This window comes from Trachurus trachurus, assembly GCF_905171665.1.
Source record: "Trachurus trachurus genome assembly, chromosome: 11".
In the NCBI taxonomy this organism is placed as follows: domain Eukaryota; kingdom Metazoa; phylum Chordata; class Actinopteri; order Carangiformes; family Carangidae; genus Trachurus; species Trachurus trachurus.
In genome coordinates, this window is record NC_139904.1 from 20445660 (window position 1) to 20462801 (window position 17142).

General features: G+C 39.9%; 1 protein-coding gene across 1 annotated transcript; it reads right to left on the reverse strand.

The window, feature by feature from the left end:
- Positions 1-5477: 5477 nt before the first annotated feature.
- sla1a (Src like adaptor 1a) lies at positions 5478-10197 on the reverse strand. The gene is made up of 8 exons (XM_083981929.1): positions 10087-10197; positions 9552-9648; positions 9064-9163; positions 8763-8849; positions 8335-8438; positions 7516-7647; positions 6975-7104; positions 5478-5989 (listed from the first exon to the last, which is right to left on the reverse strand). Exons 2-8 carry the CDS (start codon positions 9622-9624, stop codon positions 5788-5790), a joined length of 828 nt encoding a protein of 275 aa, XP_083838055.1. The 5' UTR covers positions 9625-9648; positions 10087-10197; the 3' UTR covers positions 5478-5787.
- Between the last annotated feature and the right edge of the window lie 6945 nt (positions 10198-17142).

The window sequence follows — 17142 nt, forward strand, 5'->3', positions numbered from 1 at the left end:
AAAATGAGTAGTCTTGTAATTGAATCACATGTCAGACAGATCTGGTGCAATCAAAAACATATTAGTTTCTGTCTAAGTGACACATCCATCTTATTCTGACTCTTTGACCTGGAGCCCATCCATCTTTATTTACCTTCTTTCCTCTTTCATTTAGCTGACTGCAAAGTACCTCACACTCATTCCTGACGCTAACTTGTTCATGGCTGTCATCCTGCTTGTCGTTCTCCAGAGACAAATGAAGCAGCCAAGGGCAATGGAAAGAACATGCACACTGCCAGGTAAGACAAAAAAAAAAAAAACACACACAAAAAAAGCTCATGCACATATAAGGAATAATTTACAGGTATTAAGAGGCTTCAGACTCGGATCCTTACCACATGCTTTCTTTTGCCAAAGCAGTAAAACTTAACTAGACTTTTTTAATGAGACTGAGAAAGGGACATATGCATATATATTAAGACACCAACTGGGCTCATTTAGGTTACCAACAACTGAATTTCTAATTAGATACCACAGAGCTTGTGTTGATTATTTGCGCAGAGCCACGTGGCAAACAGCTGCTTGAAATTCTCCTCATGGAAAATAAATTTTTCTCCTAGAGGAACTCTCCACTTCATGTGTTCAGTTGTAGAGCAGCGGCAGACAGGATGCTCTGGGCTCGAACTCAGCTGGCGGTTGAATGGCAGCAGAGCCAGGTTGTTGCTTTTTATCCAAATCTCCATTATTCAACTGCTTCCAGTAAAACTCATTTATGCCTCTGCCTGCCTGACGCTTTCCAGTTCCAAATGTTGTTCCCTTTCTTCTTCTTTTTTTTTTGGTCTGAGTCTTTCAGGTTTTTCCCATATAGCTAAACGTTTCTGCATTTCATTAATGTGTGAAAAATGTGTTGTTATGGTGTTAATTATAAAATACCAAGCGCTCATAACTTTGCCTATTAACAGGATCACTCCAATCCAGCTAATAAAGCAGCTGTTACAAGCAAAGTAAAAGTTTCCTTATGCAAAAATTACTTAGGGCATTGCAGGAACTTGTCTCCTCCAAAGTAAGGTTTTGGTAAAATCACACAAAGTTTTACATTGTACTCATGCTACAGGTTTGTAGAGATTGTCACTGTCACAATGTATCTTTTCCCTTGCACTTTTATTTATCAGAAAACAAAACAAAAAAAGAACTTTATGTGCACAACGAACGTCACTTCCTCATTCAGTAGTATTTATGAGAAAAGGTTTAAGGAATGGGAGCAGTCCGTTCCCTGGTGAAGTTATGGACCTTTGGAGCCTTTTCTTTTTACTTTTTTCTTTTTTGCTGTGTTCGGTTTTTGTTTGTTTTCCCCTGGCTTTCTGGGCAGCCTTGGAGAAGGTTGTGTGTGTTGGCTGAGGCCCTTGGTTCAACATTAAAGGACATGTTCTCATGTGCTGTTTCTGAGGCGAACACTCGGTCTTGTTGACAGCATTCTTTTGGAGGAGGTTATTGCACTGTTTTCAGGTTTGGCGGAAATTGTCAACAGCCGCCTCAACTTTGCACATTTTGAGTGTTTTTCACTGGGTGATTTAACCATCGCTGTAATTCTGTCTCTGGTAATTATTATTTTTCTTCTTTTTTTCTGTTCTAATTATCTTTTCGGCTGCAGCTGTGAAATGTGTATCCATTATCAGACTAGTGAGACACAGAGAACTAGGTTTGTTTCTATTCTACGCATAGAGGAAGTGGTCAGAGTCAGAGTTAGACCTTATGTGCCAAATAAAGCTCAAAGCATCAACATCTCAGTTAGTGGGATTTCTTTAACAGGAAATGAAAAACAAAACTATATATAAGCTTTCTGAAAACAGAACAAGACATGAAAAACTCTTCTAAACTTCAGCTTTTAAATATTAGAGAAAAGAAAAACAAAGATTTTCAAAGAGATTTTCAAAGAGATTTTCTCTCTTAGATATTGGACTTCAAGAATTAACCCCTGCTCCCTGTGATGAAGCAAGTACCGTAGTGGGCAAGGCAGCAGTTTTAATTAAAGCACAGTGCGTTTTGGATGGAGTAAAGCAAACATTTATCTGGATTCTTCTTTTTTTTGCATGTAGTGCTGAAGTGATGAAGTCAGAGGTTTGGACAGCTGGGCCTCGGGGTAGAGGAAAGGATGTGGCAAGATTAGAAGAACCTGATTAACAGAAAACAGGCTGTAGGAAGAAGATTCTCCACCTCTCAATTTCCTTCATTTATTCCCCTGGTTCTCTCTGAGCCTCGATCCCCGTTTCTAGAAACAGAAACATGGTCGGGCCTGAACTGTTCTTCCTCTTTGTGTTTTTGTTCAGCGGAGATAAAAACATGAGTGTTTTCCTTGGTGCTTCCATCTATGATAACATCAACTACATTCAGTTGGAGAACAAGGGACTGATTCCCCTTTGCCTCATCATAAAGTCATCATGCATCAGGAGGTTTTCTTGAAAGACAACACACGCTGTGAGGGTGTTGGTTTAGTGAAGTTTGAGCTGAAACTCCTCCATTCTTTGCCCCACTGAGAGCCTTTGTTTCCACCATCAAAACACACACAGGGATATGTGATGATTGGCAAGGTGACGGGATATTGTCTTTCTTATCTGCATTGGTGTTACAGTAAATGCTCATGTGATATCGGGAAGAGTTGTCTCCTGTTGGATGTTCACCAGAGTGAATATGGATGAATAGATGGCCCAGAGGGAGAGCAAGGTTTATTTTGAATAAGTGGCCTTTGATGAATTTTTTTCCCCCTCAAACTTTGCCTTCATTCTGATTCAGACATTAACATCTTGAACGTCAACTGTTGCTTCATCTTCGCCGTAACGCACATCTGTCTGAAACTGTCAGTGAATCATGTCATCGCTGATAAACACAATTTCACCCAGAGCACGACCTTCCATTAGTTTCATCCGCACTCTTTTCCACACTGGCTCTACGTGGACAGGGGGAGTGCGTCTGATGTGAGGCGTGAGTAATGCTGACTGGACGGCAGTCTCTGCATGGTGCAGGGGGAGGCCACCAGATGTGTGTGTCTGTATCACTCATTGTTCCACCTCACCATACACACACACACACACACACACACACACACACACACACACACACACACACACACACACACACACACACACACGCACACACAAACACACCGCTTGACTTCCCAAAACTGTTACTTGCAGGTATTTTATGAGTCTGTAAAACCAGGCAACACAACCATTTGATCCCTCTTTGAAAGTGCTGAGCTCGTCTCCACTGGTCACACACAGTTAGCTCATAAATGTAATGAAAACTAATGAATGAGGCAGACTAGTTTGGGGATGTACACCTTATGAAATGCGCTATATAAATAAAGATGCCTTATTCATACTTCCTGAAACTGGTCTTAGACAGCATAAGGTTTCTGTAAATGTTCCGAGGGAAGTTATAACGATGAAGCAGCAATGAAGTTTCACATTACTGCCATGATGAAAACAGCGCAGAATCTTTAAACTAGCACCCCTAATAGAAAGCAGAGTATAAGTAGTTCCACTGGAGTAATTTTCTCAAACTGAATCATTTGAATATTTTAGAGGCCTGGGGCAGTAATATTGTGCAGTGTTTTGCCTGAAAAAGCAAAGACTAGACAAAGGTCTGAAAAAGAAGGGTCATTCTGAGAGGAAGATTTTTTACTTTTCTCATCTCCCATTCAATCAGTCAGTTATCTTGAAATCGTGTATGGCCTGAAACCTCTGCTTTAAACTTTCAAAAGACCTCTCACAGTAATGCATAACATAACAGTTCACTTTAATTTCTCCTCACTGACTGACTGTCCCTTTGCTCACATTCTTCGACATATTTATCACACTTTGTGACTCATGTGTGACAAGTGAGGAGCAGAAGGCTACAAAAAATGACACATACTGCTCTCTTTATTTAGACCAATGTTTGTGTTTTCACATACCATTCTTCTGTGTTTTTGGCAAAGTGGTTAAAATGTTTAGATCAAGTTTTTGAATATGACAAAGGAAGTGAATCGAGCACAAATATGAAAACACGCTAGGGCAGTTTTGTAAATATTTTGTGCTTGCAACTCTAAATGTTGCGCTGTTGTTTATCGTCATATAAGATAGCAACTTCCCAGTCGGGCTGTCATATGGTGACCACACTGAATTGGTGAGACCCTTGCACAGGCAGCAATAGCCGCAGCTGAAAAGAGGAAGTTTAACACAAATCAACAGTTTGACCGGATGTTTGTGAGGAAATTTGAATTTAGAAACTCTCAGAACTTCTGCCCACTGTTGTCACTGAAGCTTTTAACCCTGGATTATGTTCAAAAAACCATCAAAGGTCCCTAAATGCTTAAAATTTCTGACATGCTACAGTGCACAATGGCAAATCACGCAGACAGAGTGAACAAAACCAGATCATGAGAGACAGAGATAGCACTGTGCTCAAAGTAGCGACAGTGGCCTGTTTCCACAATCTTTTTGTTTTTATCTGGGTGAATCATGAATACATTTGTACAGTTTTTTTTTCCCCCAACATTGTTTTTCCTCTAAATACTCATTATTGATTGGTCATATCAAAAAACCAATAGAGGAGTCTGACCACATTCTGCAGTTCCTTTTACTGTATGAAGCCTTTTAAGGTGCTTTAAGTCACTGCCCCCCCCAGCCAGTGACTTTAATGGCAGGCAGCTGCTTTTTATAAAAACCCTCAGATAAACATTTCCTGCTCAGCACGAACAACAGACAAAGTTAGCCACCAGCTGGTAAACACAGTGGAGCGTATAGCATCTATTGAGCCAGATTTCCCCCAGTAGATGGTGGAGACCAAAAACGGAGCTAAAAGCAGAGTGAACATTGGACCATTATTAGGTGGACATAAAACTTTCTCTTAAAGGGGAACTATGCAAGTCGTTTTTTTTTCTCTACAGAGCTCCCCCTTCAGTTCAGGGTATATATTTATACTGTCATAAAAACTCACAGCCACACACCCCCACCCCACTCCCCGCAATGTGCTTTTGTTTTCAACAAAGCCGGCTAGAAGGCAATCTGTAGAGCGATATCTACCAGGGTGGGTAACGTTAAAAAGAGATTATAGATTGTGTTGTAGTGCCGTAAAGCACGCTATGTTTCTCGTGAGACAAGATCTGGGACACCAGGTCTGAGGCGCTGACCTTGCAAGGTTGGTTTTTAAGGCCAAGAGACATTGGAGGGCAGAGAGCCGCCATTCTCCACGTGACAAGTCATTTAGCCATCACAATTACTCAGAAGGTATTTAATTAAGCTAAAAATCTTGCATAGTTTTAGTGTTGCACCACTGTTTGCAAATGCTTTAACGTAATGTAAAAAGGTAAAAAAAAACTAAAAAAAACGAACATTCAGTTCAACCATTTAACCAAACAGTTATAGGTTAAACCACTTAACATTTATTAAAACAGTGTGAAAGCCACTAGCACTCATATAGATGCTATATTTCCAAACAGAAACCACAGCATTCAGGTCTTCTTCTGACCAGTATACGACGAGTATAACGAGTCTTGTGTTTTTCCGTCTCATGTTCAGAATACACGTCACAGTTCAGTTCCAGTTTTGCTCCATATGGTTCCTTCTGTGCGTGGCCTTGCAGTTTGTGTTACTGTTTAAGTACTTAAAAGTGCTCACATTAGAAACTGAAACGCACTTCGATACTGGGGACGTTCAGTGTAAATGTCAGACCAGCACAACCCTCTGCTGATGATAGAAACGTGGTGGATTTCAGAGAGGGGTGCACTGTATCCAAGGTATTCCAGTATTTTAAACTCCACAGCTGTTTCTAGAAGTCGTCCTCATAGTCAATGTTTGGCAGGCTGTCACTGGGGAGAGCATAAACAGATTTACTCTTCTTCTTCCTGTTCTTCGCTTTTATCTGTGCAGGGTCTTGGTTCCCAGAAAAGGACAGGTAGGCTGCGATGCTGTTTCTGACACCGTAGCTCACCATGTTGTCACCACAGCTTTCTGTGGTGACCAGCTGTCCCCTGCAATAATGGGAGATAAAGAAAGCAGAAACAAATGAGAAGAGCGTCTTAACATTACAGTTTTCTTTTTCACCTATAAAAAAAGGATGCAGTTGATGCCTTAAGACAATATAGGAAAGACAATATACATGGGCAACAGTGATGGCACATCTGGACAGATGTCATCCAATATAATAACAATTATTATTATTTAACCTTTATTATAGAAATATGACTTGTGATTGGTCTTGCCTTAGCTGTATATTATGTATTTCATGTTTTTTACTGTTGATATTTAATTATTTATTGACCTTCAACTTTATGTTTTAACGTTTTAATTGTTTTGCTGTTACAGGAGACTGTCAAACGAAATTTTGTTGTTTGTCGTTTTGGCTAATGCTGCCTTCCAGGCAGGCTTTTAAAACCGTAAATTATGCTTAGCTTCAAGTCACAACTTACAATTTTGTAGCGTTCCAGGCAACCCACTCGTGTTTTTCCGACCTGTTTTACCTGTGTAAGTGCACTATAACGGCCACTCGTAACTTCCGACCCGTGAACTCGTACCAGATCGAACTGGTATGACTTCACAGGTCGGAAAAACACGAGTTACGAGTTGCCTTGAACGCACCATAACAGTCCTCGTCCCTACGTCACCACATTCACGCGCATCCCTTGGCTGCACACACAGCCCTGCATGCCGTTCTCTCTCCTCATTGGATAAAAACTGTAGGATACGAGAAAAGTTTTCTCCTCGGCTCAGAGCAGAGCAGAGTGACTGACAGACCCGTGTTTCGATCCAAACACTCTATGTAAGTGATTGCTGTCGGAAGATATAACTATTTAAGACTTATATTAACACAAAAATATCACTATAAAATATAAACTCTAATTTACAGTGTTTAAACAGCCTTAAATAGCCAGGTGACTACAAGAATCTACCTCCCGCAGCCCCCCCTTTGACTACAAGAATCTGTTTGAATATCTACATTACATTATCTTGTCGTACCTCTCTACTTTCTTCCAGTCAAAGTTCCGTCGCATGACCACAGGTGGAGCTTCAGGACTGGTGTCTGGTTGTGGGGTCACGGCCGACAGACAGGGAGAAGTTAGCATACAACACAGGCCATCTGCAGAGTCTGCAAAGACAAATATGGGGAAGTTAAATACTGTTCTCATTATACATTCACCACTCACACACTCTACTGCTCAAGCGCACACACACAAACCAAACTTGTGAAGCAGACGAGCTGGCGTCCATATTCAGCCAGAGCTGCACATCACTGTTACAACAAGTGTTTCTTTTTTCTTTTTTTTTTCACTTCGAACGCACCAGTGGTCATTATCAAGCATGCATATTTTATCACATTTCCTGTTTTGTTCTAAAAATGATCTGTCACCATTACCTGATGAGAAACTGTTCTATATTAAGAACGTCATGTGTTATTTTCAGTGTTTCTGATGCGCATGAGCCAATTTGTGCACTCACATTTGACCTGTTGTTGGGTTTGTTCTCTTTAAGGCCAACAGCTTTCATTGCATCCACTCACCAGAGTAGTGGTTGATCATATCCTCAAGGCACTGGAAAGTGAGGCGGGGGGAGATGTAGTACCAGCTGTTGTCCAGTCTGAAGATACGATAGTGCTTTATGATCATGTGCTTCACTGAGAGCGAATACACACCTGAGGAAAACAAAAAACACATCCACTGAATGATTTAAGTCAGATTTCAGATCTGTCTGTCTCAAGCAAAAGACTCCACACAGCAATTAGCTAAGCTTAGCATTAACTGGAAATGGCAAAAAAAAAAAAAAAAACAATATCAGAATATTAACCAGCACATCTTATTTTTTTAATTAGCTAGTGTGATAATGCCTTCACTACGGAAGCGTATTGCATTCACTTGAAAAGAAAAAAATCTGGTTTTTCTGAGTAATTTATTTTTTGGTCTGTTTTTCAAGGTAATGTTTTATGTTTTTCTGAGTATTTTTCCCCCCTGCTTTTTTGAGTATTTTTTTTCTGTTTTTCTGAGTAAGTTTTTTTTTCTGTTTTTCTGACTAATCTTTTTTCCTGTTTTTCTGGCTATTCCCCCCCCTGTTTTTATATCCTCACTTTCCTTCATTGGTAGTCCTGATTTCTGTATTCCTGTGTTTAGATAAAAGCATCAACATTTTGCTTTTCATGAGCTCTGGCCTTGGCCTCCCGTTATTTGTCACTGTTGACTTAACACCCTCCAGATCGTATCTTGGCACATGCCGACTTGTCAAAAAGCATTTAATTTCCTCTCCACATTGTAATCATTCCTGTAAACCAAAGTCTATCCCAAATTGAAAGAGTTTATTGCTCACTGTGCTGAGTCAGTGTTCTCACCTCTCTCCCTGGTGCTCTCCCGTACCAGAAAGGAGCCCGCTCTGTTCCCAGGTAGACGCAGCAGCTCCTCGGCCTTCTGCCTCTCCACCCCCTCAAACAGCCAACTGATAGAACAAACACATGCTCCGAGTTATAGATCAGAAGCATTTTTAACCTGAACCATACATTTCCCCCATTCTTATGAAAGGCATACCCTTGAAAAAACAAAAAAACAAAAAACAAAACTCTGACTTCAACATCAACACTTAACTAACATCTTGTCTTACTAGTATCTCCCATTACATCCTTAGCACAGAGATCTTAGATGATGACAAAGATACGTTCTGTATTTTTTTTTCTGTTACTTTTTATTGTTATCAATTTAAAGCAAGTTTAAACAGACCAACCAGCCCAACACTACAGAATAGGGTCTATAAAATTGTACTTACCCATGGTACACTTTTGCAACATGACTGTTGGGTATGTAGTTCTCCTTCCCTGTTTGGACAGAGCGAACTCTCCACCAATAGGCCTCCCTGACCACCGTAAACAGACAAAGAGGAATCAACAACTGACCTTTTGTGACAACTTCTCTATACCGTAAACATGAGGAGGAATCAAATGGCTCTTTCTTTTAGTCAGGCTTTATTTCCTCATAAGTTAACTATTCATGATTTTCTGTCTATCAAATTTGTGTCTGGATCGTGAAACCGGACAGTTTTTAATCAAGAAAGCAAATCATGGTCGTACTCTGCGATGACTCTGAGCTTCTCCCCCATTTTGTAGATGGGCTCGCTGATTTCACGAGATGGGTAGTCCTGCAACACCACCACCATGTCCTCTTCTGCGCCTGCCAAAAACAATATTTAAGGCATTTACAAACAGCCAAATGCTGATGCACAGACATCATGATTAGGAAAGGCCCAAAAAATGCAGAGGAACAGACCTCTGCCAGAAACATCGTTGTTGATTCATTTTTTAGGTTACTGTAACATGACAGGTTTACACAGCTGTGTATATTGTGGTATGCAAATAAATAGTTACTGACAAACGAGAAATCTGTGAACCTCAGTGAAAAGTTCAGAATAGCATAAGTGGAAATATTAAACAATTTTATTGCACACAAAATGTATAAAAGCTGATACTGACGCCACTAGTGAAATATCTCACTTAAGTCTCTTGCAGTACTCTAATTACCATACAGCTTGTGTGATATAAAAATTGAATAGAGATCTTACTCTTTGGAGAGATGTCAGGGCTATCAGTCTTGTCCTTGCCCCTGACACTCACACCTCCCATCATATTCCCCATCCTCCAGGTGGACCAGACTCTGGCCTGAAGTCAGGGTAGACAGAGAAAGAGATGTGAATGCACTCCTCAAGTGTATTATTGTTAACTATACCACCAAACTTCTCTCTGCAGCTGCACCACAGTTCAACAGAGGCATTGCAAAATGGGAAGGCTGAGGCTAGATGCTATCAGACTCAATTTTCCATTGCAGCACTGGCTCTGTACTCTCTGATTAATGATATAGTAATTATATGTTGAATAATCCTGCTCCCAAAAAAAAACTAACAAATCAGCCAAATCATTATACATAATTAACACCGTGATCATTCGAAAATACGTAGATTGGTGAATGCATTTCGACAGATCCTGTCTATGTGACAGCGGACAGTTCACCAGAATGGTGAAATAACAGTTCCTCATGAGGAGAAGCTTCAAAGAGCGTCAAAGTACAAACGGTGGATGTAATAAAATGTGAGTGCCTACCTGTAGGATTAATAGTTTGCTTGCTGTGATGGCATCAAGAGTGGTGATGGCCCAAACAGGGCATGGTGGCAGCGTCAGAGTCTGGTACTAGTGAAGTACCATGTTCATAACAGTGTATAGGAATGACCCGTCACAGAGTGTGTCGACAGCTCTGCATCTGACTGCAAGCTCACTTCCTGTACTCAAATGAGGAAGCGGGCCAGCGTCGCTGAGAACGCGCACACATATCTGATTGTGGAAGAAGAGTCATACAGCCTGTGTAACTGAAAGCACAATGCACTATTATGGGCTAATGTTTTTGTAAAATTCCAATTACATTAACATTTCTGATGGCAGATTGAATACAGACATGGACAAAATTGTTGGTACCTTTCTGTTGAAGAAAGAAAAACCCCACAATTGTCACCGAAATAACTTGAAACTGGCCAAAGTAAAGGACCAGAGGACATTCCCCTAGAAGCTTTGTGGACAGATGAGACAAGACTGAAGCTTTTTCATACAAAGGTGAAGCTTTTTGGAAAGTCACATCAGCTCATTGTACACGGATGCAAAAATGAAGCATACAAAGAGAAGAATACTGTATCTACTCTGAAACATGGATCAGGCTCAGTTACGTTCTTGGGCTGCTCTGCTGCACCTGGCACAGGGTGTCTTGAATTTGTGTGGGACACAAAGAAATCTTAAGACTAAGGCATTCTGGTGTGAAATGTGCTGCCCAGTGCCAGAAAGATTGGTCTAAGTTGCAGGCCAGAGGTGCTCCGACAGGGCAATGACCCAAAGCACACAAATAAAAACACCCAAGAATGTCTAGGGACAAAACATTGGTGTATTCTGAAGTGGCCTCGTATTAACCCCTGATCTAAATCCTATTGAACATCTGTGGAAGGAGCTGAAACATGCAGCCTTCAAACCTGAGACAGCTGTGGAGCAGTCTGCTCATGAGGAGTCCACAGGCTCAGAAGTCTCATTGAGAGTTACGGAAATGGCCTGACTGCAGTGATTGCCTCAAAAGGTTGTGCAACAAAATATTATGTTAAGATTAAGTTATGGGTACCATCATTTGTATCTAGGCCAGTTTCATTGGTATGTTTAAAAAAAAAAAAATTCTGTTGACGGAAAATTCAAAAGCAGACATTGCTTTTGAATTTTGTTAGCTAATTTTCTCTACATTTTTCATTTATTTGTCATTAATTTAGTCAGTTTCAAGTTATGTCAGTGACTATTGTGGGTTTTTCTTTCTTCAATGGAAGGGTACCAACAATTTTGTCCACGTCTGTATTTCTGTTTGACAGACATGATAGCCGAAGACGTCACTTTGAGCTTTAGGAGCTTTTGACAGATTTCTTCACTATGACACTCTGACATTTTACGGCCTAGACTATAAAGGGAAAAGTTTGACTTCTCCATCAGGGCAGCAAGCGAAGACTCCAGGAAGTTCCTGGTTTCTGGAAGACTGTCTTACTAGAGAGAACCACTCTCCAATGTTTCCAGTGTTTGTACTAGGCTTAGCCAGCTAGCTCTCAGAGTAACTGTTAGGACATGAACGTAGCATCCATCTTTTCATTTTACTAATCTCAGTTGGGACTGCCTGATTAAATCATTAAATGAATCATCAATTGCAGCCCTACAATGCATGAAATAATACAAATGTTATCATATATTACCATATTGTCACTTATACTCAGTAGTAGTCAACATGAGAACAGGTACCAGTAGACTCACCAGCCAAATCAGAACTCTCCTTCACATTAAAGCAATTAAACATTTGTATTTGACAGTTAAAAAAACAGTATTTCATCGAAATCTAATCATTTAGCAAAGCTAGAACTGTCAGGAAGTGTTTTACATGGGCTAGTTATTTTTAGTCAGACAGCCTGTTTGACCCAACAAAAGTCAGTATTTACCAGCTGTCCCACCCAGAGGTTTTACTGTACGTGACAAGCTGGCGTTGTGGTTGTCTGCACTCATACATATATTGTGCCTTGAGACACTTGACTGCTTTTATGTCATTTGCTTATTTCCAGTGAACTGTACATTGAACGCTATTGATGAACTTAAGACTGGGTAGATCTATAATGTTTCATTCAGCAAAATAAAAAATAAAAAAACACAAGTGAGCAGATTTGGAAGACATGATTGAACATGAAAAAATATCACTTTGTTTGATGACTTATTTGTCGGTGGAAAGTGCAAGTGCATCTTTGTTATCTTTAGCTGATATGTTTATCTGGTATCTCCCAGAATGACACCAACACTCATGTCTCAAATTAGAACCTAAAACCATCCCGTTTCAGATCTCGAAACCTCAGCAGATAGTAAATCCTCATAGCAATGAAGTCTTTTTGTTTTTATATCTCTCTTGTCTGGCTCACAAATGAAAAATGATGGCATCCTCTGTGTTTCAGAACTAAATAAAATTCATGGGGCAGTCTCTCATGCAGAGAATCAGTGGAATTTTGATTCCATTTCCCGTGTACGCACAGATACACGTGGACCCTTTCACTTCCTGTTACACCTCTGCTTATCTCATTATTCATTGTTATTAACATATATGAATACACAATTCTTGTCTCAGCGGGGTATTTTGCATTGTTAGGCTATTACTGTATTTTTTTGTTTTAAACCTTTTTTCTTCTTCTGCTAAAATATTTTATTTTGAAAAAACAAACACTTTTTGAAAATCAGTGTTGGGGAGACTTAAACTACATGTAGTTGAACTACATAGCTTAACTACAATTTGCTGGTAGTTAAACTTTCATATTTTGGCCCTTTTTTGTAGTTTAACTACTCAATTTACAAACTACAATTTTGGCCAATAACATGAAATCTTTATTTTATTTTAAAAAAGACTGATATAATATACATTTTATTTTACCATTATTGTGTTCCAGAACTCTCTTTGAAAAAAGGCATGAATCATGTCATGACATGCCAAGTCAACGCTGCCTCTGATTGGTTGGCCATGGCGTTCCTGTTATGGTTTTAAACATTGTTGTTCAAGACACACCATGGAATATGTCTACCTCTTTGTGTTTTTTATTACATTTTTTGTTGACTGATTTACATTTCTGATTTACAAGTGAGTATATTGCCCAACATGTCTATAGATTACCCAACATGTCTATATAGATTACCCAACATGTCTATGGTAAACCTACAGTATGTTGACCAAAAATGACAGCTTCTTTTCTTAAAAAAAGAAAAAAAAGAAAACTGAGTTGAGAGGCGTATTTCTCCTGGCATGTGATTTTTTTTGTAGGCTATTATATTTTGTTTCATATACACCACATGTTGATTTATTTAACGCTGTTCAGTTAGTATAATGAGTATAAGTAGTTGCTAAGACTACTTTTTTTTTTAGCTGTAGTTTTACAGACTATTTCTCCAGGGGTAGAAATGTAGTTTGTTCAAACTACTACCAGGCTGAACTACATGTAGTTTTACAAGCTAAGTAGCTTCTACGACACTGTTGAAAACTTGGCTCTGTGACAGGTTAGTGAAGCATGCCTGCTGCTGCTGTCCTGATAGAGATATCAGAACCAAGATGCCAATGAAAACATCAGATCTAACAATCTGTTTACCATTCATCAGGTTCAAACTATACAAGGATTAAGTGAGTATACTGTATCTGAATCCTCAGATCCCTGGTTACATAACAATATTCCTCTGAGCCACTCTTTATTATTCTCAACTCAACTCATGTATTTTCCATATTAAAAGCAGAGTTATTCCACTGCAGGCCATTAGGCCTGTTTCCCCTACCATTCTTTCCTTCTCTGAATACAGAGCTGTGATGTAATAAAAACCAAAGTTGATAAAAAAAAAAAGAAAGAAATCAGCCTCATTGTTGAAGTAACGCCATCTTAAACTTCATTGTTATGTGGTGGTTAACAGCAGACGTGTAGGTGCGTCATGAAACAGTTTTAAGTTTATGTCACTGTCAAGTGTCTAAACTCTTGGCAGATCAGTTGTCGTTGAAAACATTGAACTGGCAGTTCCTTTTGTTAACTTCCTGGTGTGTGCGTGTGTGTGTGTGTGTGTGTGTGTGAGCGTGTGAGCGTGTGTGTGTGTGTGAGAGCGTGTGAGTGTGTGTGTCTGTGCGTGTGTGTCAAAGAGAGAGAGAGAAGGGGGAGTCATTTCAGAGAGATAAATATTCCTTAGAGGAAGTACACAGGAAAAAGTACACGTCACATTGTGTTTAAACTGAACTGCAGCTAAACTATATTTTATCCTGAACTGAGCAGCTTCTCCGCTGGGCAAAGAAAGAAAAGCACCGACTGTGGCTTAGTGGGTGGTGGGTGGTGGCTAGTGTCAGATGCCAGGGCTCGAACTGTTGTGGCTGCAAGAAAGGAAGGAAGTCTTCATCAGCCTTAGATGAAAATAAATACAAGGCCAAAGTGTAGTTTTTGTGGTGTAAAGACCTCACAGTTTCATTTTCAGAGTAGAATTTGCAGTATTTCCGCTGGCCAGTCTTGTGCACTTTCAAATTAACTTTTATTTTGGCCTGCAAAGCTTTTTATGTGATTGACTATTTCAAAACTGCTTTTTCAGCCCAAAAAATATCACCAACTTGAGTACTGTACTTGAGTACTGAACTCTTTAAATAAGTATCTGTATCACAAATGTACATGTATATCACAACAAAAAAACATTATTGCAGTGGGCAAATGTAAGTTCAAAATCAACATCTAAATAGTAAATCAAATATTCAAAAAGATAAAATGCACATACAAATATAGAGTAACATACTGACCTAACATAACAAGTAGTCACTTTTCAAACTCTTCAGTCTGGAACATTTTCTTCCTCGGATACACAGCGTCTTTATTTTCTGTTTTTCTATTCAGGTCCTGGCTCTTGTCACTGAACCTGGACCATGTGAGTCTTTGAGTGAGTCACTATAGCAGACATAACACAGGTGAAACTCAGCCAGTGGGGCAGTACACACTGACCTCCGACTCAAAGAACTCTTTGTTGGACGAAGATTAGAAACGTATTCCCCAATTGTCTGAAATTGGATTAGCTAGGTGTTTATTTGTAAAATGACATGAAAAACATGTACCAGGCTTGTGCAGTTAGGAAGAAGGAAGAAATTCAAGGGGTTTAAATATTATCCCTTTTTCGAGTCATGTTTCAGATCAGTGTAAACAGGAGACCTGGAACAAATATCTTTATTCACGAAATGCTCATAACACAGGTGTTTGCAGGTGTTGCACTACCTTTAAGGCTTATATTAGGCTGTCAGAGACTTTCCTCATGTGGATAATTGTTAAAGAGAGCTGCATGATTGATGTCCTAGTGCCTTTTTAATAATATAACATGGCGGGGAAGTTGTAAGCTCCAACTTTGAAGATGGCCCATGATTTGTAAGGACTCTGCTCGTGGCTGGAGTTGGCCACACTTGTCAGCGAGCGCCGCGTTGGAGTCAGCATGTGTGACTTCCACGCCCTCCGTCTACAATGACAAAATTACTGACTGTGAGGAATTTCCATCATAATTTATTTTTTCTTGAAGTCTAAATCAAGTCGCTGTGATATGGCTGGAGGCTCTCCGGTAGGGGAGTGGAAGCAAGAGGTGAGCTTTGCCATAATGAATCCTTCTACAGTTCCTCTTTTCCTAAAAACAATACACATTCCACATGCTTGGACTCCGGTAGTTAGTCCTTATGTGGTTGTTGTGTTCTCACTGTAATGAGCAGTATCTAAATACAGAAGCAAGGCTGACCCCACTGGACTGGAAGCCACAGGATTGACAGTAACGGGGCGTGTGTACGCTATATGTGCAAGTGAATCTGTATCTGCAGATTTTTCAGCCACAGTTTCATCCACAGGCTTTATAGGTTTGAAACACCAGTACTTATATAAAGAAACCCAAATCCTCGACCAGTTAGCCTGTAATCATTAATGTAACGTGGTTACTGTATGTGGGTCATTCAGGCATCTGGAGCATCTTATCCACCAAACCATCTGCACAAGCAATCAGTCCTCCCTGCCTCTCACATCCATTAATACATTCCTCCAAGCTTTCAAAAATATTCCTCCTGAATAATCCTCTGATGAAATTCGGCAGCAGTGTTATTTCTCTATGCTTATTTAGTAATTTGAAATAGCTCTAATAACATAGTATTTTGTCCCCGAGCACACCTCAGCAGAATCATTATGGTGTTTTTAATGGTAATATAATTGGATGAAATTGCATTAAGAAATCTGAGCGCGCATTTGCAAACCACTGCATCATTATCGCAGAGTTTGTGAGGAGACAGAGCACAGTGTTATCCCCTGTTTGGTCCTGTCTGGCAGCGAAACACAAGCAAACTTCCTCAGTGAATCAACAACAACAAGTTTTGGACCTGAAATCCTTCCCAGACCTGAAACACTCATTCCAGTCGGCTACTTTAAATGAGTCCTTACTTAATGGCTTCGGAAAGTTTTACTCATAAGAATTACATCACTGACATTACTGTGAACCGCGACCACCTTTAAAGATCCAGTGCTTGTGATGGCACTAAGTGAGGTGGAGGTTCTGAAGAGAAATGTGGCTGTACCCTTACACTAACCTGAAGGAAAGCTGCAGTAATCAATAACACACAAGTGGTGCCATGATGCTACTCTCCCATTTTCAATTATATACTGATCAGACCCTGTTTGATACTATCAATGGTCGGCCATTTTCTTCAGCAATAATTCAAGTCTTTATTCAATAGTTTTCATTGTTTGTGGTAAAGTTTGCCATTCCTCCACTGCAGTCTAAATTACCCCCACATACACGAGTCACTGACAGGAAATGATGCAACGTTGAACGTGTAACCCAACGTTACTGTTTCTAATTCCATCTTAGCCTCACTGTCCACTCCACCCACAGCTCTATCAGAACCGTGTTTAGTGCTGAAGCAAACCCACTTGCTGCTGCTGCTTCACATAAAAAAAAATTCAACTGCCAAAATTAAGTGTGACTTTTACAGTGAAGCAAGTCACAGTGTGGTTAGCGCTGAACCTGCTTTTCACGACTAATGTTAGCAATAGCAACTATTTAAACTGTAAAGTTTCTTCTGCTGCA

Excerpts from the sequence above, each read along its gene's own strand:
- sla1a (XM_083981929.1), bottom strand. The coding sequence starts at position 9,624 with ATGGGGAATATGATGGGAGGTGTGAGTGTCAGGGGCAAGGACAAGACT. Across the intron at positions 8,439-8,762 it reads GTTGCAAAAGTGTACCATGG|TTGGCTGTTTGAGGGGGTGG; the intron begins GTAAGTACAATT and ends TTGTTCTATCAG. Across the intron at positions 7,105-7,515 it reads TATGATCAACCACTACTCTG|ACTCTGCAGATGGCCTGTGT; the intron begins GTGAGTGGATGC and ends TTGTCTTTGCAG.